General features: G+C 36.6%; 1 protein-coding gene across 3 annotated transcripts in view; it reads right to left on the bottom strand.

Annotated features, from left to right (window-relative positions):
• Positions 1-25065, bottom strand: part of chn1 (chimerin 1) — a 46707-nt gene that overhangs the window by 12003 nt on the left and 9639 nt on the right. For 2 of the 3 annotated variants that reach the window (XM_041261819.1, XM_041261817.1), the window contains 5 exons: positions 24555-24593; positions 24267-24322; positions 14261-14292; positions 14030-14143; positions 7955-8243 (listed from right to left, as the gene is read on the bottom strand). In XM_041261819.1, coding sequence (XP_041117753.1) covers positions 7955-8243; positions 14030-14133 — 393 coding nt within the window. In that variant the 5' untranslated portion in view covers positions 14134-14143; positions 14261-14292; positions 24267-24322; positions 24555-24593. Of the gene's footprint in view, positions 1-7954; positions 8244-9492; positions 9840-14029; positions 14144-14260; positions 14293-24266; positions 24323-24554; positions 24594-25065 lie in introns of those variants that run through there. The other variant, XM_041261818.1, reaches the window with a different exon arrangement.

The following is a 25065-nucleotide window of genomic DNA, read 5'->3' as shown; positions in this document are numbered from 1 at the left end:
CACACACACACACACACATATACATGCACATATATACACACACACGCACTTTCCTGACTATGCTTCTTTAATAGAATGAGTACACAGTATTATTAATGGAATAAATGGAACAAATTACTAACTAGATAGCTATTCCTTAACAGGGGATAGATGAGGGGGTATTAAATGCAGCGATTAGCTCTACTGCAAGGTTTTGATTAATTAATAAAAAAATGTATCCTAAGCAACGTAGGCAGTGGAGCTTATGTAAGGTCATGTTATACAAGATGACAAGGAGAGGAATATCTAAAATATTTAAAACACTCAACAGCACCCGGAACTTCTGTTTAGTTTTTTACCAAACCCACCCCCACCCCCCCCAAAAAAACACCCACTCACAATAACCTTTATAACACTGATGATTGTACTCGAAAGCTCTGCAGTGCCTCAGTGCATTATTGCAGGATACAGCCACTGGGACCCCCCAAACACATCATTATCACCTGCTCAACTGAAGAACACTGCAAAGATTACACTGCAGGCATACAGCTCCAGGTTCTACAACACCTCAGGGATAGGGGATGACTGTAAGACCACCTGCTCAACCTTTACAAGTCTACACTGAAATGCAGCCAACTGGAATACCCCAGCAAGCTCTTCAGAAATAATACAATATCACTTGAGGTCATGCCTTATGCAATGCTGTCATGAGGTCCAAAACTGCAATAAGTCAAATTACTCTGTATGCCTTCCCTTTATTATCAGTAGCTCAACAGACTGCAAAGCCGTAAAAACATTATATAAACTACAGAGTATGAAAAGGTAACATAACTATCACTTTAGTATGAAAACTGTATTATACTGTTTAAAAAGTTTACTATGTAATGCAATAGTCTAATGTGACATTTTGCAATGCGATCCTTTGTATTGTGATATTTTGTAACAACTGTAAATCGCCCTGGATAAAAGCGTTGGCTAAGAAAGAAAGAAATAATAATAATAGCAGAAGCAAAGTGTATTAAAGCATAGGAAAGCATGGTAAAGCATTGGTAAATATTGTAACGCTCAGAGAGTATGGTAAAGCATATTAATAAACATAGCAAACCATGGTAAATGCATACTGTTGTATAACCGTGAAAAACACTGTGCACATTGACTGTGGTAAACCTTTATAAGGGATTATAGAAGCTACACAAACAGCTCATTAGGTAGTTTTTTTCCCCCCCTGACTAGGCTTCTTTACTCTAATGATTAACATTATTCACAAAGCAGCTCTTCAGCAAACACGTGGGGGAATAAAGAACCAGATGTGCTCCACTGTGTGAACTAACTTTACAAACGGTGTAGAAAACAAATCATCCGTATTAAAATCTGTTTTTTTTTTTTTTTTTTTTTTTAAATATGAGACCAACTTAAGCACCATGGAGTTACATAATTGATTAGATGCGCAAAAAGGTTGTTATAAAGCATGCTTAAAACAGAACTCTACAGAACTAAAATGAATAATTCCCAGATGAAGTCAAAAGGCCGAAAACACAAGCACAGCATAAATGATATAACCTGAATTTCAGTGAAAACATCTTGCTAAATCGATGTACTCCAAGCCGCCTACACTCCCTTCAGCAAAATATGTCTAACCTTTTACTTTAAAAAGAGCTGCTGAAAAGGCATCTGTTGGAAATAACTTCATTACCTTTTCACTCTGACCTTGAGGTGGACTTTCTCATTAATCTCAACACTGGCTGCCTCCTGCACACCAGTGGTTAAGTACCTGAAAGTCAGGTTTTTTTTTTGTTTATGTTGCACAAATGTGAGAAAAGAATTGTGCAATAATTCAAGATAAATAATTGAGCTCTCTCAGGCTGGTCTGGACAGTGATTTATGGGCCCCATCATAAACACACCCAGATACACAAATGAAGGTCACACGGGAGGACATGAAGCCCGCCAGGTTGCTAAGGTGTAATATTTGCAAACAAAAGGTAAAAAGAAATGCTCATTCCTTATTTGTGTTATTTACACAGCATTCATCTCTAAAGCTTACAGCACAGAGCTTTTAACTATCTATCTATCTTTTTTTTTTATTTCAATTTGTGGTAGCCACATAATCTTGAAGATCTTTTGGTTCTTTGTGTGTGGGGATCAATGATGATCAATGATGAATGATGATCAACGCTAAAAGGAGTTAAGAAAAATAATTTTAAAACCATGTGCCAGAACAACTAGGGTGATGCATATGTTCTCCATTTTGCCAAATGAATACATTTCTGCAATTGTGACAGTCAAGTACTAGTCTTGGTCACAAACAAGTTCCACTAATTTAGATTAATTTTGATGAACACTAAAGGAAACCTAGTTTAGTTTACAATATTACTATTTTTTTTAACGATTTAAGTTATATTTCACCCCATCTCAACACAAAATGCAATGTTTTGTGACCTTGACTTTGCATAATTTACTGCATATCAACCATGTACTGCTTTTCTTGTACAGAATAGGCTCTGAAAAAGTTAATCCTTGCCTTTCTACAAAAGGAACTTCCCCAGAATGCAATAAAACCTGTGTCAACTACAGCTGCTGAATGCTTTGTAGGGAACGGTAAATTAATAAACTTGGTTATAAATAAAGACTTGTTCTAGAAGGGCTTCCTCTCTCCACAGCACAATGTTGCTATAACTGCACATTATGATAAAGCCTGATAGCATTTCAGCAGTCATTTTAATGTTCAGCTTTCTCAGCTGTAGTCGTAATATATTAATGAAAATTTCCCTGGGAAGTTCACAGTATGCATAAAATCAAAAATTTGCACATAAAATATGTAAAAGCTTTTACTACCTTCAATAATTACTGGGGAAAATGCCACCTTGCTGAAGGCATCATGCACAAGCATTCTAGGCATATGTCATTATGCCCAACCTGACAGCTTTTGCATCAAATGATCAGAGGACTTGGTGCCTATTAATTCACAATGCATGTATTGTTATCACACGTTGCAAGCCTCACTTGCAAAATAGAACGTTTGCCCTGTCACACGTACAAAGAAATACTAAATCTCTGCAGAAATAAATAAAAAATAAATTGCGCTATTGGTATCACTCAAAATGCCCCCGGCATCTGATACCCTCAAAAACGTACTTTCATTACAAGTCTATAAGCGGTTATCTAGAGGGACCTAAAAATGCACCTGTATAAGCACTAGGCTTAATTAAAAGTCCTTTAACCTAACAAGTTTTAACAAAACAAAAGCTGGTAAGATTATAGGAGCATTTTGGAAATTAAAATAAAAATGGGCACAGCTTTTCTTGACTTCACTTGATTTTTTATTGAGTCTGTTTATACTGTAAGCAAATGCACAAAAACATTGGCCAGGGTTCTGTGTTTATCTATCCTGGATTAGTCTGATTACATCTGCAGTGGTGGACACTGTTTCCCAGAGGAACCACACTTTCCTGTCTACGCCAATACTTATCTTGTTTGCTGAAATGAGGAAAGCTATCTTTAGAGAACACCAGAGGTTTCTGTCTATATTGGGATCCTAAGAGAGTTTGGCTAATACAATTTGTATAGGAGTCAAATTCATCATGATCTGCACTTTTCACAGATGCATTGCCAGCACACAGATAAGGTGTTAAAATCTAAAGCGATAATGAATATTCTGGTCTAAAGAAGATACTTACTTTTTAATATGATGTCTCGAGCTGCGGTTTTGGGCAGTAATGCTTGAGGGGCGCAACAATGCATTATTGTTTGATAATATTTTCAGACTCATATGCTATTTTATACAGGATATTCTAAGTTTCTTAAAGAACACAAAATTATGTAACATTTAAAAATAAACCACTGCCATTATTACTCTTGCTACAATAAGCACAACCCAGAAGAAATAAAACAATACATTCAAAAGTCTTTTTTATTTATTTTATATATATGTGTGTGTGTGTGTGTGTGTGTGTGTAGTTTATGCATACATTAATGTTATCACAACCACAAATCTAACATGCTTGCAATTGCATTTGTCCATCTACTTCCATGCTATCACAGCAACATCTCTTGCAATCAGAACCAGATTTAGGAGTACTTCTTCAAAGGGTTTAGTATTGTTGCACTTTTTGATCCCAAGGGAATACTAAGTGAAACACACACTGTTTGTGAATCTGCTTGAGTACTTGCAATATCCGCCATACCTTCAAAAAACATGCACAGCTTGCTATCTTGTCCATATTCAGATAACATTGCTTCTGGATGGTTTTATGATGAGCATCATGGAATAATTGAATCTTATCAACAAAACTATTTGGTAAATAAAGGTTACGGACCACATCTTTTGATATACGAGGTCCATAAACATGTCACATGTATGTAGTCTCAAAAAGATAACAGCTGTTCCTTATTTCTATTTATTAATGTTAAAACAAATCAAACCTCAGGCACTATACTATACAAGCTGGGCCAAACCAAGCATAAAGCAACACAATTTGAGATACTGCAATGGTCTACAACAGAAATAATATACACTAGAATAGCGTTAAGAGCTGGGAAAGTCATCTCCAGACCCCCTGATCAAAAACCTGAAAATTGGCAATTTTGAATAAGCAGGCTTAACTTTTATTTTGTATATCGTAGGCTGTTTCCACATTTCAATTACAAAGCACCCATTGTTTATTTATATATCTTTGTCCGGTACTGAAAGCAAATTAATTAAATAGCTGCTCGCCTCAGTGAAACAATTATTTTTACTTTAAATCAGTTTGGTTCTAATTTTTCGAGTTCAACACTTTTCTCAACTACCTTTTTCCCTGAAATAGTCACCAATTAAACAGACAGACTGGCTGCTTACTTCCTGTTTACACCAACTCTTAAGAACATGTTTATGGAAAGCTGCACAAAAATTGCACTACTGTAAGGAATGAGAAAATGAATGACACATATTCAGAAGGGATGTCCCCATAAACAGAGGCCCAGGCAGGATTCTAGAACTCCTGAGAGTGTAATTCTTTCATGTAATCGCACATAAATATTTATATTGCAAGGACTGAATATGTCAACAGACTTAACCAAGTGTGTGGAAACATTCTCTATTTTTGTAACTTCTAAGCTGCTGACATCAACTGCAACTTTCTCTGACCTAATACTGCGTAGGGATTTAAATGGAAACGCATTCATTACTGTCATGAAATCAAATTCACCTATCATGCTTTCGTGATTTCCTGGTTGCCTGTTCTATTTCTTGACCAAGTTCAAAGAGGGCTAGGATTCTTATGGCCGGTTTCACAAAGCCTGATTAGCACTAGCCTTCCTTACCTAAAGTAACATTGGATAAGTGCTAATCAGGGTCTAAGAAGCCAGATGTTTCAGCTGCTTTAGTGCTAACTAACAGAGATCAACCATAACCTCAATATACTCTGCTTTGCCAGATTTCAAAAAACAGTACTAGTAGAAGACGTGTGGTGTGTCAGGATTCTGATATTCGAAATGCTTTTTTGTATTAAGAGTAACATATAGATTTCTTTTTTCCCCAAAAGTTAGAAGACATTGGTGGGACGTACAGCTATTAAGTTGCAGCTTATGTCCAGCTACAGTGCACAGCTGGCAATTAATTTGTGTGCATCACTGAGTTCACTAAGTGACACAAAGTTTGTAAACGACACCAGCTTCAACTTTAGTCTGGAGCTCACCAGAGTGGTGACTCAAAAGTGGATGCAAACTGCAATTAACCCATTTTGTTCAGGAAGAGCAGTGTGTGTGTGGGATGTCTATAAAATATAAAAGACGCTTTCAGTGAATGACCATTTTTTTTTCCCCGAGAAATGGCTTTTTTTCAATCAAACTCAAAATACCAGTGTCTTGTGACAGATTTTGCCAGACAAACCACTGTAGTGCTAAGTTCTGTTAAGATTTAGTAAAACAATAATAATAATTTTGATTTCAATACCTTTTTTAAAATGTACTGTACTTATTTTGCTTTGTCTCACATACCTAGTAAATAATAATAATGTAATAAATAAGCTTGTAAGGGGGAGAGCGTGGGAGTATATTTAGGATAATGGTATAATATTCCAGGGGTCTTGTTTTGAAAACTCACATTGAAGATATTGCTCTTCATGTGGCACACACTGAGCCTATATGACAGGAATATTTACTCTGGTACTGTGTGTTTGAGATAAGTGGGGAATATTAATGAGCATCACAGGGGCTGTCTGGCTCCTTACATATTCATCCAGATGGGACATAATACAGGAACCTTTTTTCCTCCGCGTCATTTTTCTCCCTTAACATGCCTGAACGTTTGTAGGTTTTTAGTTTTTTTTTTGTTTTATTGAGGGAAAACGAACAAATACATTGTACTTGACAAAGGTTAGCTATTGCATTACACCACCTCTTACATTATATTTTTCATTCCCTATTAAAAGGAGTGGCAATTAGTTTTAACACTGATTTTCTTACCTCTAAATAGCACTGGCAACATTATCGCTGTCCCCTATTTCTTGTGCTGATCTTTTGGGTCTTTGCTTGTTATGTATATTTTAATTGGGATATGCAGATTACACAACTCACTGCCACTTGCTGGTACTAAATCACTTCATGTGTTGTATTGAAAACACGCTCTAATGGTCTACCTGCAATCAAAGGCACCAGGGTGCAGTAGTGTACAGTATCTAAAGTGTTTGAAATATCTGCATATCCTTATTAACGCTAATACAAAACAAATGAAGAACCAAAACATGCTCAGTACAATAAAAAGAAGAACCTGCAACAATGCTAATAAAGCTAAACAGTGGATTATAATAAAGTTGAGGGCTTGTCTGGATTCTGCAATCCACCTGCTACAGTATTTCAAAGTCAATTCAAAGTCATTAATTCATGCAGCTGTTGTACCTAGAGCGTTGTATGTGTTCTGAGAAAAAAAAAAAAGTATCTATTGTACTTACCTTATTGGAATACTGTGAGACGTTTGTTATATCAGACTTTTTATCTTAACGCGAGAGGTACCCCCCTTTCTCTCTTTTAAAAAAAAACAAAAAAAAAAAAAAAAAAAAAAACATATCATCCTTTTCGATATACTGCAGTCCAGAGACTAATAAACTAAACCTTGCTTACTTTAGCTTTTGGTAGTAAACCTTAAGAAAGGGCAGAATAATTTGCAGCACAGTATTTAATGATTCTGTGCAAACATTACTTAGTACTGTAGTAACACGAGGATTGCTTTTTTCATTCCAGTCACATTAACAGAGCTGAGTAACAAGAACCACATGTGAAATACTTCTGAATAGATCCCCCAAGGTTTGTTTTGATCTTGCAGTCTCCTGACACACACACACACACACACACAACAATCTTCCGGACATAAACCAGGACAAGGAAACTAATACAGCTATTTTAAAACGCTTTCAAATCAGATCTTCAGATTTTTTTTTTTTTTTATGAAAAGAAACCTTTGAGTGCTCCGGTTATAAAACATACCAAATATAGAATAAAGGCCAAGTGGATCGATGCAAAACAAATAAATAAATAATGCTGTTATTATGTGACTTCACAGTATATCATAAGATAAGCTTGTATGCCTTATGTCTATTCAATACTACAAACATGGACATTTAACACAATATGGATTAGAAGACAATGTTGTTTTGAATACCTCACCATGTTGAAGCAGGTTTCTTTTTTCCCAGCTACAAGGTCAAAAACTTGATCTGATAGAAAATAACTTATTGAACATACAGCCCAGACACTTCACACATTTACATGTGCTACCTATGCATACATGTGTTACCTATGCATTCAGATGCATGCCAGATTTTGCTATATTCCTGCAAAATGCTTCTGCTATATTCTGGATACAGATATTGTTTTATCTTGCGTATACCACACCGGTGTTAAATTATTTATAGTTTCTACATTGAAAATTAAGACAGAGCTGATTTTTCTAAATGGTTCCCAAAACTCAAAGTGAAAGTCAAATCTATGCTACTGCTTACCCTCTCTTCCAGGTTTGCATCTTCTGCCAGCGCTTCTTTCCCGTCTGGTGCTTCTTTAAGGACTGGCACGTGCTTCTTGAGCGCTGGCTCTCGGTTTAACGTGGTGTATCCGATTTGCTCATAAATCGGATTGATTGTCATCTTTGCAATGTACTCCGCTGCCTTGGTTTCTATGTAGAGAGTGATCAGCCCATCAGTCACCAGGTCGTTGATGGACTCGAATCGCTTTTCGCCAACAAAATGTTTGCCATCGTAGTAGAGGCGGAAATTTCTCGTTTGGTTTCCAAATCTGTCTCAAAATACAGAGAAAGAAGAGATACAGTGAGGAAGGCTGGTGCAGTACTGTTCTGTAAAACATTAACTACAACACGATTTCACCATCCTAGGTACTTTGCATCAGAACGGTTTAATAAAACTAAAAAAAAAAAAAACCCAGCAGAGAAGGGAAGGGCAAACCACTGACAAATAAAGACAGATTGCCAAAAAACAGTCTGTAAAAGAAGCAAGTTGTTCTCTTCCAGTTTATTTCAGCTTTTATACTACAGCTGTGGGGCAAGAAAAAGACTTCGTACTCTGCTCAAGGTTTGGTTTGAATGCAGTATCTCTGTATCACATTGCAAAGGGCTCAATAGTTATAATAATGGAGCCCTCTATCTGCAGCGATCAATACAGAGGTTTGACACGACTGTTAGACTTTTATTCCCCGAGCCATTTCAGAAGGAAGAGGCCATTCTGAATTTAATACAGACAAATACACTAAATCAGCAATGCTGCCAAAACCAGAGCAGTGCACAACCTCAGCGACACAAGAGGAAACATTCTTTGTTTCTGGGTTAACGCCAGGGGCCAATTCTTCAACTCAATATACAAAGTGCCTGTGTGTTACACTTGTTAAGCCTGTGATACAAGCACAACTTTATTATCTGCACTAGTAATCAAAATGTATAGCCCTCAATCTAAAAAACATCTTATTAAAGACATTAGTTTAGCAAACATATTTATGTACACATACTAATATATATATATATATAATATAGACTATATATATATATTCTAGATATATATTTTTGATATATATATAAAACTTGTACGCAGCAAACACAAAACACAGGATTTTTTTCATGTTCTTTCTTCTTTAAAACAAAAACATTTTTATTTATAGAAAGTAATTGGGGATAGTATTTGCAAGGGAAGACATTTCTGCATAAAGTGAAGCATGGACGACATTTTCTCTTGTGGAATATTTAGAATGAAAACAATTTGCATTTCAAAACCCATTTGAAAATCTGTTTGGAAGGCCATGCATTTTCACGAAGTAAAATTCAAATGCTGCCCTAGTTTACAGATAAAAACACTGTCCTACTAAATCACTACTTTTGTACTTATAATAGTCAACATAAGCAAAAAGTAGAATATTAACAAATGGATCATTTACGTAACACATTTTAAACAAATACATTTTGCAATACAGCATTTCTTTGCAGACCCCAAAGCCAGCAGATGTGCATTTACCCTGAAATAAGAATAACTTAACTTACCAACAAACACTCATAACCATGAGTATATTAACACACAAGATCAACACACAGTTTACACGTCCTTTGTGGAGTTCCATTTGATCTTTACAGATTAGCCCTTTTCTAGATAACCGGAAAACATTTTTAAAGTACGGTTTTGATCCCTGCTTGAAGTCCATTTGAAAGTTATAACTTGTAGTGCGATATTTATGTTGTAATCATATTGCTATCTAGTTGCAGCAGAATATATTCCAAAAATGCTCCTGTCTTTTCCATTTTCAGCCTGTAGCTTTACATGTCCTACTTTGCATTCAATTTCCTGTGTTAGCAATTTTCCAGCCACAAATGGAAAGAAAATCAAAACATGTGTTGAAAAGTTACTCGTGGCATTCTACCTCTCTCTATAGCCAACAGTAGATGCTTTGTGTGCCCTTTGTTTCCTGTTTATTACACAGAAACAGCTGGACACATTCAATTGTAGTTCCAACAATATTTTATGATTATCATCAAATGACTCTCATTAACAAAGCTGTATTCTGCACAACTAATATGGTACACTTTAATGCCTACCATAAAACCACTTACAAACATGTCTGGAGGCAAAGTAGCTCTAAAAGCTCCATCTTTAAAGCTTAAACTCAAGCTTTTAATGCAAAGCCTGTTTTTATTAATACAATATAGTTTGATATTCAAGAAACCATCTGACTGCTGTACAGTAGTCTTGGGAGGCTTTATGGATATCAAGTTATATTTCAGTCATTAAAACTGACTTTAAATGACTCCTGTGGTAGAGCTTTGTTAATAAGACCTAGACAAGGAATGCTGCTTTTTTATTCGAAGGGAGGCTCTAATATATATTATTCTCATAGTATATCTGAAGAGCCTTGCTGTCTTACTGTAGTTTCTTTGGGACAAAATCTAACAGAGAAGCAATTCCAGGAGTTATTCTTTACTTCCTAATGTACTCATGCATCATTTCAAAGACATTATAATCAAAGAAAATAACATAAAACTGAGAAACGTCACCCTGTTACACTGATGAATGAACTAGCCTAATGTACTGAAGACTCTTAATTACACTTAATTAACTTGAATTTGAGAGGCTGATATACTTGTCTGTCTCTCTGTCGACAAAAAAAAAAAAAATCTACTGATTTATGTATCTTTAACATTTCAGAACTAAGAAAAAGAAATGTTTCGATTATTTGAGAATTCCAGTTTATTGTTTGTTTATTTACAGCTCCTGCACATCAAGAGTCAAAAGTGTGCCAGTATTCTCAGATATATATACATAAACATACACACACACACATATATATACAGCTATCTTATTTTTCATTATAATGAAATAAAATCGGTTAATATTGTTTAATCGGACCTTCAAAAGGCCCTACCTTAGAACAGACCACGTATACCTTACCATGTTTGGTCCGGAAATTCAGTTCCAAGTAGCCTGTATACGAGCACAAAAAACGCAAAAGAAATGTTAAGAATAGGGTGAAAAGGGAAAAGGGTAGAGGGAAAAGGGTATCCAGATCTCGGACACCATATAAGGTAGCTTCATAAACCCCCCCCCCCCCCCCCCCCTCCATGTTTACATGACTTTACAAGTGGACCTAAACATTGAAATTCTGACAAACACAGCCAAAGTTACTGAGGCGCAGTTAGAGGTTTAACAATGAGCACCCAACTCAACCCGAACGATAATGGTGCTACCGAGGCAATACAATTAGGGCTTCTGATTTCCGTTTTTAACTGATAAAACACCCCCGATACAAAAAAAATGAAATCGGTGGATAGCCAATAAACACCAGAAAACACCGGAAAAACTGTGGAAATGGTTAATCAATTCACATTGACTTTACCCCTTTCCCATTCAAAAATAAAATGTACTACAAAACAATAATAAATACATTTCCCAGTACTGCTGGGCAACATCCCACCTTCCTGACTTGCATCTATCATTGATTCGTTCTGAATACTTTAAACCCGCCCCATTACTGAGTGACAGTACATTCCAACATTTCTACTGGATATTCCGCATGCAAGATTTAAAAAAGAGATTACAATCAGGATGGAGGCTCGTTAGCGGGATTTAAAGCTGTATTACAGTTAAGATACAGAGGATTTAAAACAGAATTGTGGCGAAATGTACAAAAATGCCTATACACAAAAAACCCAGAAGAACATGCCTGTGGCCAAAGGGATTTCATTGTGGAAAGTAACCCATAACAATAATTTCATACAGTATATAAAAAAATGAAAGCCGTGAAAAAATCTAATTTAAATAAAACTTGAAAATAGCAAAAAAAAAATTAAAAAGCAACGAAAAATATAATTAATAAAACCCAAAAAACAGAAGCCCTAATTATAATATATATATTCATAATATATTCATCTTGATTTACTTCTGACGAACATGTGGCAAGCAGATTTTTAAATCATATAAATATATTAAGACTTTGTAGTGTCGGGCTTGGGCTGCTTTGTCATACAAGCACGAGCTTCAGGTTGTTTGACAGAACTGGTCGTTTCATTGTCATCTCGGTGCCAGCGAGATCCTAATCGAGTAAAGACCAAGGTTTAACTTGTTAAACATAACTTGAACCAAGACATGCACAGAACTGGGGCAATTGTGAGATTTTGTTTTAGGTTTCAGTATGGGAAAGTCATAACCACTGCATCCCTAGATAATACGCACATCTTGTTTAAAACAACCACTGCAATAAAAAGCTGCTTGTAATTGTACATGCAGGCCCCTCGAACCCACAAGGCAAGCTCTCAAACTGTTTATCAGTCAGAAGCATCCTCCAACAAAAGTGCACTTGCGTCAAGCCTGGTGCCTTTGAGTAATCAGCTGGAAAGCGAATGTGAGCAATAGAGCTGAGCAGAATAAGGGAAGAAAGTGCTTCGACATCAAAGCCATTCAAGTGCAGATCACTTGGAGATCAAAATAAAGAAATACCTGAGGGAAATCAAACTAGTGAACTGGAAATATTTGTAAATGCTAGTGTTTTTGTTCAAAGTGAAGGGTCCCTGATATAAAATATAAACCTGCAAGGAATTAGCAGATGTAGGTACAACATCACCCCGGACGGGGCTGGTTAATCACTTCAAAGGGAAATTCACTCGGTATCTTTTCTGTACCCATATACCATTTATAATCTAATGAGAGTTACACAAAGACTGTAGTTCTAATGGTTATGTGCTATTAACACTAATTAATATTTGATATTACAAATGCATCACTGACTTAAAGGTTACATTACCATACTGAGCGACTACATGGAGTTGGGGGAGGGGGTACATTTGAAGCATACATGCTGCCTTTAAATTAGACCAGTTTTTAATCTTTAAATGAAATAACAACATTGATATAATTTAGTCTTATTTTTCCGTCCACTCTAGAAACACTTCTATTTCTAAAACATATGCATACGGTCTTCTTGAATAGCTTGTACCGGTAATGTTGCAGTTTATTATTCTTTTGCTTTTTAAATGCCAACGAAATATACCACAGAAATCACCTAAATTTGCAGAAGACAAAGGGGCATTTACTTCTACCAGTATAGTTGAAACAAGCACACAGGAGGTTCTTTAATAAACTTACACTATTACATTTGATAATTAAATAACAGGTAAGCAGGCTTTCCAATTATCCAATTTTACACTCCAAGAAGCAACTTAAGCTTAACTCTAGGTGAACTAGCTTTAGAAAGGTGCTGTTTCACCAAATACAATTTAATAAAACAATATTGCTATTGACTCAGCCAGATCATTGAACATTATTTTGTGTGAATCCTTAGGATACAAAAGAACCATTCCATAAGTTAAAAGGCAAATGACAACATCTAAACATATAGAGCCAATCTAAATGTATATTTGTTGTATTTTTGCTCAGTTTTCTAATAGTTAAAATGTAAAGAAAACCAGTCTTGTTTATCTTCCACAATTAGAAGCACACCAGCTTTTGAAAATTGAGAACAGCAATGTACCTTTTTAATTTGGAGGGAATGACAACAACCTGCTATCCTTTATTTTTGTCGAACTGCCACATGAATCATTGTACCTAACTGACAATGGCTCATTTTATACAGCCAAGAGAAAATATTTCTGTACAAAACATATTAGATACTGACTGTTTTTCAGTGACAATATCTTCTTTAAAAATCACAACTTAGATTTCCATGGCATATCAACACCTATATTAAAGGAATTAAAAGTTGACTTTTTTTGTTCCTATGCACATGTAATTAATGTATAACTGATTAGAGTTAATCCAAAGAATGACAATTATATAAATATGTAAACTAGCTGCTAAATCACTGTTATTTATAATTCATTTAGAAAGTTTAATTAAAACCTAAACCAATGTATCCATGTGTTTCATAGCATGAGCAAGATCACTTTCTGAGAAATGTAGCCATGCTTCAGAAACCTCCTCTACCCTAACGGCAGCACAGAAAACAGCACTTGTCACAGGTGACTGTTATTATAAGATGGAGCAGGATCAAATAAAAAGGCAGACCCCCTAAGACTAGCTGACTGCAATACTAACCGTAAGGCTAACGTGTAGGTTCCAGGCTGTCGCTGGCTTTCCCGAATGAGGTAACCGCCTTCTGCAATACTAAGCAACTGATCAGCTTCTTCTCTTGAAATCATGCCATGGTACCTTTCAGAGAGAAATAATAAAAAAAAGAAGAAAAGAATGGTATATCTTTTCTGATAGCAATGTAATAAAAAAAACAATAAGAAAACTACATAAGAGTATTAGAAACGTTTTACTTACTCTCTTCCATAGTATTTGGGGCGGTTTTCTACCTGCAGAAGTTTTACAAATAAATAATTTTAAAATCTTGAATGCATTTGAATACCACATGCAAGTTCTGCATTGGTTCTGATGAATATGTTATGGATGTAAACACTCTAATTTGATATTTTACTAAATAACTGACTATATGATGACATGAAATCAGTTGCTATATTTTTGCCTCCGTCTTGCTAGGTCTTTGGGGAATCCTACCTTTGCAGTACTGGTGATAAAGTCATGCCATTAATATCATTTATTTTTCCCTCTTTTCCAGGAGTCTGATTCCTCCATCTCAAAAGACCTTGATACAGCTGAGAGATCAAATTACTATGAAAGCACAGGCAGTGCTACAGATCACAGGCATCAGCTGGTGCTAATGTAAAATCCATTTGATGTGGATCAAGGCGGAAGAAAGCTTATTAATACTGGGGATTAGAACTAAAAAAAGGGACTGTTGGGACGAAGACCCTTCAAAATATGTACTATACAAGGGCAATTAAATTTAACACAAACCACTGAGATCGAACCGTGCTGCTAAAAGGAAGACACTCAAGGGTAGAATCATGTTGGGAATATTCAGAATATACATTCAAAGAACAAGCCAAGTTACAGAAATGGACAAATTCTCAGTCATTTAAAAACAAACAAAAAAAAAGTATGCAAGTTCGTTTTTACTACAAATTTAAGTTTTATTTGTGTTCATGATCCCTTTTTTGTTTTGGTTCATGTGCATAACATCAACAGCAACACTACTATCCTGTAACAGCACATTAAACGACTTTCTTATTGACAAAACTCAACCACGTATCCATGCTACATTAAGACCAATACCCATATGTTCGCAGTGCAGCTGTGGAAGATGCAATGGGGATGACAGGCCAGAAATTATAACAGAAGATTTATTTTGAAGGAACAGATGGCTAGCAAAGCACTTCATTTTAGTGACTCAAATGTTTTTGCTACAAATGTGTTACTCTTACTACTAGTCCTAAATCGTAACACAAACAGGGCCCCTATTAAACAAATGATAATAAATAAATAAATAAATAAATAAACAAACAAACATCTATTAAACCACTGACCCAGAACCTAGGTGCTGGGCAGAAATACATTATATTAGTCATGACATCAATCTGTGGGGTGAATTCAGATTAAGTTATTGTAAACCTTGACTTTTACAGATTAAAACTTCTCAGCCTTTAACAGTCATTTGCTTATGTACATTCAAGTCATTACCAAGTCATTACTAATGTACATAATCAAGGCTTGGCTCAAGAATCGTCTGGCGTCAACAGCTTTTCTTTGCTTTTCCATATTTAAAATGAATCTTTCTTTGTACTGCACTGTGCCGTACCTATTATACCATTCTTAAGTGAGCCATTTTTTGTTTCTTTTTAAAATGAGCTTGTGCGGTAACAACCTTCCCAAATACAGCGCCGAGAAAAAGTTTGTGAACCCCAAAGATAATTATGGAAATTCCATAGTTTTACCAGGATAGCCTTCTTGAATCAAAACCAGTCCTTTCTTAAATATCCAATAGGGTTTATATTAATCAATTCCATGTCTCTTGAAACAAAATGATGTATGAATTAGACAAACAACGAGTAATTAAGATTCAGGGTTTGTGAAAAAGTAAGTGAACCCCTGGTTTAATCAGCTCAATTAAGGGGATAATTAGAATCAGGTGATTAAATAATTAGGTAGATCTTCTGGGGTGAGTTTGGGAGGCTCCACCTTATATAAAGATCAGAAACTTTGTAAGTTTGGTCTTCACCATACAGGTGTGTGGAAACACATCATGCCATGATCAAAATAAATTTGAGGATCTCAGAAAAACAGTTACTGATGCTCATCAGTCTAGAAAGGGTTACAAAACCATTTCTAAGGATTTGGGGCTCCACCAATCCACTGTCACAGATGGAGAATAGTTCAAGACCACAGTCACTCTACCCAGGAGCATAATCTCTCCAAGAACAAACCAGAAAATCATCAAGGAAGTCACAAAGAACCCCAGAGTAACATCCAAGGATCTGCAGGCCACTTTCGCCTTGGCTAATGTGAGCGTTCCTGACTCAACTATCAGAAAAAGACCGAACAAGAACGGTGTTCATGGAAGGATAGCCAGAAGGAAACCACTGCTCTCTAAAAAGAACATTGCTGCCCGTCTGAAGTTTGCTGAAGAGCACATAGATGATCCACAAGACTTCTGGAACAATGTTCTCTGGACAGACAAGTCAAAGGTAGAACTTTCTGGCCTCAATCGGAAACGTTATGTTTGGCGAAAACCAAACAATGCATTCGAACAGAAGATCCTCATCCCGACTGACAAACATGGTGGTGGGAGTGTGATGGTTTGGGGTAGCTTTGCTGCCTCAGGACCTGGACGGCTTGCCATCATTGACACAACCATGAATTCTGCATTGAATCAGAAGAATCTAGCGAAGAATGTCAGGCCATCCGTCCATGAGCTGAAGCTGAACCGAAAGTGGGTCATGGAGCAAGATAATGATCCTAAACATACAATCAAATCTACAAAAGAATGACTGCAGAAATTTCATGTTTTAGAATGGCCTAGTCAAAGTCCGGACCTAAACCCCATCGAAATGTTGTAGCAGGACCTGAAGCAAGCTGTCCATGCAAGGAAGCCCTCAAAGGTCACCGAGCTGAAGCAGTTCTGCAAGGAGGAATGGGCCAAAATTCCTCAAAACCGATGTGAGAGACTGACCAACAGTTATAGGAAACGCTTAGTTGAAGTCATTGCTGCTCAAGGAGGTGCCACCAGTTACTGAATCTAAAGTTTCAAATACTTTTTCACACATGGACATTGAATGTTGAATCATTTGTGGATAAATAAATGTTGAAAAAGTATCATGTTTTTATGTCACTTGTTTAATCAGGTTATCTATCTATTAGGACTTAAGATTAAGATCTAATAACATTTTAGGTTTAAAATATGTGAAAATCCTAAGGGGTTCACAAACTTTCTTGGCACTGTATGTAAAAGCGATTGTTAGTGCCACATGGGACACAGCACCTTTATAACAAATCCATAAATGAGTGTGAACAAAATCATTTCCTCGGCCTTCTACTGGCAACAAATAGATTCCATGAACTTGAAGTTTGCTGTTTATTGACTTGAATGCTGTCACGAAGACGGCTGCAGTGGGTGACGTCAGACTAGAACCAGGAACCAACACAAAATAAACAGAGAGGTGGAGTTTTGGTGAAGCTGAATGCTTGCTTGTGCTCAGCATTTAATAAATGGACAGACAGAAAATGAAAGGTTGCAAGACAAACAAAACACAGGACACTGCACTTTAGCCAAAATAAAGAGACAAACAAAATGGACAACACAGACAAACACGGTGAGCTGATATTAATTATTTAAGTGACTTTTTTACTTTCTCCTCCACACACCCGTTCTCCACTCATGGAACACACAACTCCGAGTGAGTGAAAACATGCTGCTTTTATGCAGCTGTACCAAGACTCTATTGCTAATCAATCATTGGAATTAATAAAGAGCAATTAATAAAGAGCAATTCCCCGTGCTCACATATTATTACATTTTACCTGCACATGAAGTGCTGTGCAATCCTCGTGCCTAAATACAAATATACACTTTAAACCACTCGTGTTACACTGACCCATTTATATCCTGTGTACCAATGACTATACACCAACATTAAACACACTACACGTAACATACAACAGAAATAAACAGCCTAGGGGCGGGTCACTTTGCCACAATGCTTAAAAAGATGCTGCATTTTAAATAAGAACTAGAGTGAAAAGTAATGAGTCGTACCAGGCAAAGTGATAGAGAGGGCTCCCAGGACTGTTAATGAATCAGGATGATGATGACTTCAACAAAGCACGGATCCATGGGCAGCCTTATTAACCCTTTGAGGGTCCTATGTCGGACCAGGTCCGACATTACGATTTTCCCTTTCCAGTCCAATGTCGGACCCTGTCCAACATCATCAAAAAGACTTCAAGCACAGGTTTCTAGTCATTTTTTCTCCGGAAAAAATCAGGAGAGGATTTATCAGTATGCACATCTATAAAGAGGTATGTGAAAAATACAGCGAACAAGGGGAGGGGCTTGGCTGTATATACAGTATCAAGTGGTTTTTTTTGCAATAAAATGCCCTTTGAACCTGTTTTACTTTGAAAAAAAAATATTAAAACAGTGCTTGTAAAATAAACAGCACGTGGGAAAATAAATTGGACCTGACACGTCTGACAAGCGCTGAATGGACTGCAAAGGGTTAAAGCACATATACCAAGGCTAGATCCAGGGGCGAGCGTCCTGTAAAATTCCTTTTTTTATAATTAGGTCAAACCCATAACCTTCCTGACTTCAGTTTTCATATGTATTTAAGATGTGATGCCTTGTTACCGGCCCCCTAGGGGAGCACCTGGCTGTACTGCCTTCACACAGATGGGATTCTACTTACTGATGGAAAATGTGTAACACAGGAGAGGTTGGATTTTCAAACACATGCTTTCCCCAAAGGTGTCCAGACCTCCTCCCCCTTGTCAATTAAATCTAGCCCCACCTGCCATGGATTTCTGGGATTCATATTGGAGGCTACTACTAAACATAATTAGAAGCACAATGCCATTATATTGCCTATAAAGAACGGTTCAATACAAAATGTCTTTTATTCAACTAGTATCTAACAATAATAAATCTGATTGATTCACTCATTTTGCAGAGCTTTTAGAATTTCAGCAGAATGAGAATGCATCCCAAGCGAGGTTTCAAGACCACCTAAGCCCCCAATTATAATAGAAGAAATGCAAACTTGCATTGGATGCAATTTATTTCAGTCAGACCCTGCGTTCCTTTGGGCATTTGTTTTTTATCCTACTGTAACATACGGTGCTTGTTATTTTTCAATACAATCATTGCCTGTTTTAATTCTCATAAGGGTTGTATGTTTGCTGTCTGACCAAACAAATGAGAGAATGTAAGTTCAATAAGAAAATCATCTTCTCTGTAATGAAGGCAGGTGTATGTGGTCAGCTGGCTTGTCACTCTGTATGGTGGGTGCATTGACCAAAGTGTTCGTTAAGGCTCCCAGATGTTAATGGGATGGCAGTCATTACAGAAACCACCAACGCAAAGCACAACTAGTCACTAGCAGGTCATGACACATAGATCCCACAAACATGCGAAATGTACTGTGAAGAGAAACAGACACGCTACAGTGGACCAAACCAGACACCTTCAACACTGGAAAAGGTATACCTGTTTCATTAATGATTTCGGAGCATCTGCATCTGCTGTAAACAGACATTGGCTTAAAGCGCTGTATGTATGATGTATGAAGTTGAAAAACGGCACAGGCGCGCAGGATTTATTAACAAACAGAAAGCGAAAGTAAATAAAAATGGTCATGTGACGTTACCAACAATGGTAACGCACAGAGGACTGCTACAGCAAGCTGTACAAAAAGTGCAAAATAAAACACAGCACACAAAATTATCAAAATAAAAGGTGCTGTAACAATGGCATGCGCTACTCGCCAAGACGTGGAGGCCCCGCTCTATACACCTCGCTCACTGTACATTAGTGGGATTTACAAGCCCTGAAGTAATCTTCTCTGTTCAATCACAACCAAACCCCGACTCTGATTACTAGCAGGGCCGTCGGCGGTTTCGCTTCTGATCCCGGGTCACTCTCATGGCGATCAGGATCACGCAGCCAGGTCTCCATGTCCGGGTAGGGTGGACGATCTTTAGCCCGTTGTCCGTGGCTTTGCAGCAGCCCCGAGGTGAACAAACAGGACCTCTTTTATACCTGACGCTGTGCTGGAACACACCTACCTGCTGATTATCCACAGCTGGCAATCACACACATCAGGCAGGCCATCCCAGGAGCGTCAGGTACTTCATTAAATTAATTACAACAATGTACACAATTATTTACAATTATATACACACAAAACCCACTCTTCATGTGCAGGGCTCCTGCCCTGCTACAATATCCAATAAAATGCATAGCGAAAGAAAAACCTGTTTGCAAAGCCAAATCAGAATAATGTTTTAATAAAATAGCCTGAATAGGTGGTCAATAATAAAAATTCATTCTTACAACAGGGCAGAAACAGCAAACTCAGAACACCATAAAAACGACATGTGTTTCAGCAGCATAATGGAAGGCACTTCTGCCGTGACTTCCCTAAGGGAAGAATGTACGAGTGAAGATTCCTTGATTCATCTGCCAGATCAGCAGGAGAGAAGAAGATGCTGCTGGGATAAAGAGCAACCAACAGATCTGCCTCGCCAGTTAATCTGAATAGCAATCCTCTAAAATAAATCACTAACCAAGCAAGCATTAGACATTAGCCTCTTGAGCTAAACTTTGAATGAAGTGATTACAGCTTTGGCTTTAAGTGGATGAACGTATTAGATTTACCAGGAACAAAATGTTAACAGTGCCTTTGAGAAGCGCTGGGTCTCAAGGTCCATGCAGCTATACACAATTAAGTAATCAGGTTCATTTAAACTAAGGTACAATGGTAAATATAAATTGATATCTCAAAGAGCTAAACAAGCCTAAAGCAAGTTTAACACACTACAGGGGTGTTACTAAAATATTTATTCCAAACAAATTACAGTACTTTGGAATGCAATCTATATAAAACCAGAGTTTATGAAAAACATCTTTTTTTTATTATTATCATTTAGCTACAGCATCACACATTGCATCTTGTTAATACTGTATTACCTAAACTTCACTATCTGTGAAACACACAATGCAGAAATCCCTGCCTAAAACATAATAATAATAATAATAATAATAATAATAATAATAATAATAATAATAATAATAATAATAATAATAAAAAATTGATTTACTTAACACAACTTGCATACCCGCTATAGGTCAAGCTGATAGTTACTCCAAAACTGTACTTAACATAACTGATTGTTTTTTTGTTTTTTTTATGTTATTGAATATTGTTAAATATTCATTATGTAACAGTTCATGTTGAAACTCCAAAGAAGCGCAAACTATATACAGTCAGTTTTATTCAATGTGCACAATTTATATACAGCCAGTTTTACTCAATGTGCACAATTTATATACAGGCTGTTTGTCAGAAATACAAGCCTGTCGTCCTGCTCTGGATTCAAGACACCACACTTTTTTGTTTGTTTAAATGGAATACACAGAGGGGCGTAGTTAGAAAGCATTTTCAAAACTGGTAGGATGCGACAAGCAAATCAGATGCTGGTTAACACAAGCAGGAAAAGAAGAGCACGCCCACTGCTTGTCTGGCAGAAATACTGTAAATAGCAAGGCAGGGCGTTCAGCGCAGTTTCGTTGGTAAACTTAAATAATGTTATTAAATAAGAGAGTTGCAAAAATGTAATTATTGAATCGATTATCCAGTTTTATTAAACCACTGACTAGTTAATTGGAAAAATAAATGATTCACCCTAATCATTAATTTACTTCCATCTCAATCTGTGCAGGAAAAATCCTGTTAATGGGAATTATATTTTACAAATTCATGACCTGTGTTTTAATTCATTCAGGGTTTCTTTGATCTCCTACAACATGTTTGCACATGTAGCCCTGTGATGCTAAGGTTAATGAACACACTAATGTGAAAAGGCCCCCTGACATTTGCTATTGTGTTACATGTTTTAATGCATGCAGCACTACAATGCCAACAAGCATTGCAACGTATAATGTCTTTTGAGGTGCAGTATTTTGTTATTCGTTTCACATAAATGTTATCAGGACTACATTACAGGTTGCATAAGGCCTTAATATAGGCCATATTTAAATGCTAAGAAGTTGAACTGGAGACAAATGAAAACCAACACAGCAATTTTAACTCTCCAGCTTATCCCATAAGTATGGAAAACAAGCAACTTGTCATTTTAAAGACAAACCACATGAACAGCAACTTTCATTCAAAAGATTTCTACATCTCTACTTTACAGAATATTCCCTACAGGTACTAGGGATGAGAATCTTAAACGTGTAAACACTAAAAAAGTGGTAAACAACGAATAATATGATAGACGTATAATGGGTCACGTGACAAATTTCAAGAAACACATTTTTTAATGTTTTTTTTTTTTTTACTTTGTAGTTAAGTCTCTGCAATGTTAAAATGTTATCTGCTTATTTATGGGTTCTTTGCTTGGGAAATACTAGCCAGGGCTGTCAGTATGTAACATAAAGAGAGTGTGTGTGTGTATGTAGATATGATTTAAGTGGTTAAACGCTGACACCTGCTTAGCATTTAAACGTTCATAAAAACATACCAAAGCACAGGTAAATGAGCAAAGAGGTGGTTTCAATACTTAATGTTTTAGCTTACAGGGATAAAAAAAAAAAGTTACAGCAAATTACTCCCCTTGATAGCTAAGCCCTATCCCCGGTGAATACAGATTTCTACTACACTTGAAAGAATAGGCCTCCAGCTACAAATTCTTAAGCAACTGCTCAAACTGAACTCTGAATGATCGACACTTGTTTTTGAGACACAACTCTCGTAAATTAGCCTGCATCTCAGGTAATCCTACCCTAATTAAGTGAAAAGTCAATTTGCTGAAGGCAATAAACAGAATACCCGTCAAATTATCAGCAGCAATCTGCACTGCAGTCTCAATCTCACACGCAAACCTGATATTGCTATTCAAATTCCAACATTGGGGTCTTGAATGCAATATAGTATCCAGTGGCAATGCAACTGAGCTGTATTAATTATTTCTTTCAGTGAGTTAAATCCATATTAATCTCAGAAAATCAATCCAGTCAGCGCTGCAGATTCTTAGCCATCAAATATATTGACAAGGAACAAGCTCTGGGGTCTGAATCTATATCAGAATGATAAACCAGATTTGTTTTCTCCCTTTACCACACTAAATATACTAGAACATTCTTTTTTATTAAGGTCTGGTCTACAATCTATTCTGAAAGTCATTAAAGCGGATATGCCCTTGTACATTTATTGAAGTTGGATGCACTGAATGCATTTACTTAACAATCACATCTTAAATATAATCAAAAAATGTAAAAAATACTTTTTACCCAAACGTGTTAATCAAGCATGTTAGTGGCATTCACACGCCGCCACAGCTCTAAATTCAAAATTTGAGCTGTCAGTAACACTAACACAGTCGATCACCATCATCTGCTGTACAACCACTTCCAACAGCTTGTGCTAAAGTATGTCCATTCTGAGTCTCATAACTGGATAAGCAGTTCTCTAGATGAATATAAAAAATATGACATACAGATAGACATCCTCTGTATACTGTGCTGAAATGCCTGCTGAAATGAAATCCTGTTCTCACTCAGCCTGAGCATAAAAGTTGGTATTGAGAGGTTACACCTATTCTTCACACATACAGTAAGCGCAAATGTCAACAGCCAGCACATATGCACTTGAGTAAAACAGTGTTTACTATTCCTATTAGATTTTGTGAATGGAACAAAATGTTCTCCAGTCTCATGACAGTTTGATTTGTTGTCTTACCATAACAATGACAAAATCCTGTAGTAGTAAATCCAAGTGAAGACATAGCATGGTGATTTCCTAATAGCTCTGTAAATAAAGGCTAAAGCACGTACACTAACATACAGTTCTATATATTCTTCACTAGGATACACTATACCACTGTTTTACTATATGAACCCTAGATCTGGGGAATTTCAATGCATTTCTATAACCTGCTGGCTTTAAGCAAGCACAAATGCTAAGTTCCACTTAATACAAAAATTAGAACGATAGTACTTTTGAATGGACCATTTAGACAGACAGCACTGGAGGGGGAGAGGGATGGTAATTGGTAATAAGATTAAGAGCATCTGAGGTACATTACCCCTTACTCCACTAGGTTATCAGGGCAAGACTGGCAATGGAAAAGGTATTGCGCACGTGTATTTCAAGTTGAGTTGTGAGCAGATGTTACGAGTGCCATGTAAACACAGTTTGTATGAGATACTAACCTCACAGGTGCATGTGATCCGTCTAGGATGGGGTGCTTCCTGCTGTAACTGGTACACTGCAAGATTCAATGTTGAAATGATTGCAATTCTATGAATAACTTATCTTTTGCAGTCATCTGTATTCCCCAAATCCCTTCTGATCTACATCAAAGCTTCCCTGTTACATAATGTTTTATGATCAAACTTTCTAGCAGGAAATATGGTTAACATTTTACTGAGAAACAATATTATTTCTTAAAAACAAAATGAGTAAACAAACATTAAGCAAAGAAACCAGTGTTTACTTACAGTATGATTTCCACACAGGAGGCCTGTATTCGTCATTATCTAAGCAGGAAAGAGAAAGATTAGAATACCTCACAAGAATTGGATTGAATGGCTACTTGACAAAGTGGCGAGTCAATTAGGTTGATGTAATAAAATACGAATCCTGAAAAACAAATTAACATAGAAAACAGTGACTTTCAATAAGAAACAAATATGGGGAGAGAGGTACGGTAAATGGTACTACAATCAACAAAGTACATTTTGGGTGTTTTTAAATATGAAAACATGACATTTTTTCAGAACAAAAACTACAGTGGTAAGGCTTAAGCACTTGAATATATGCAGAAGACGCTATTAAGTAGCTTAGTACACCATCATTAGTTAAAATGACATGTGCCCCAAGAGATTAGTTTGCCTTGTGCACAAGGGGATCCCTAAGGGACAAGGAGCAATTAAATATGAAGTACGGAAATGCAGCCATACAGTACGTGTTAAAATTACTAAATTACTTAAACAATGCAAGAGCAAAGCA

Source organism: Polyodon spathula, chromosome 10 (assembly GCF_017654505.1).
Source record: "Polyodon spathula isolate WHYD16114869_AA chromosome 10, ASM1765450v1, whole genome shotgun sequence".
Classification (NCBI taxonomy): Eukaryota; Metazoa; Chordata; class Actinopteri; order Acipenseriformes; family Polyodontidae; genus Polyodon; species Polyodon spathula.
Note: the sequence above shows the minus strand (reverse complement) of the source record. Positions and strands in the feature narration are given on the sequence as shown.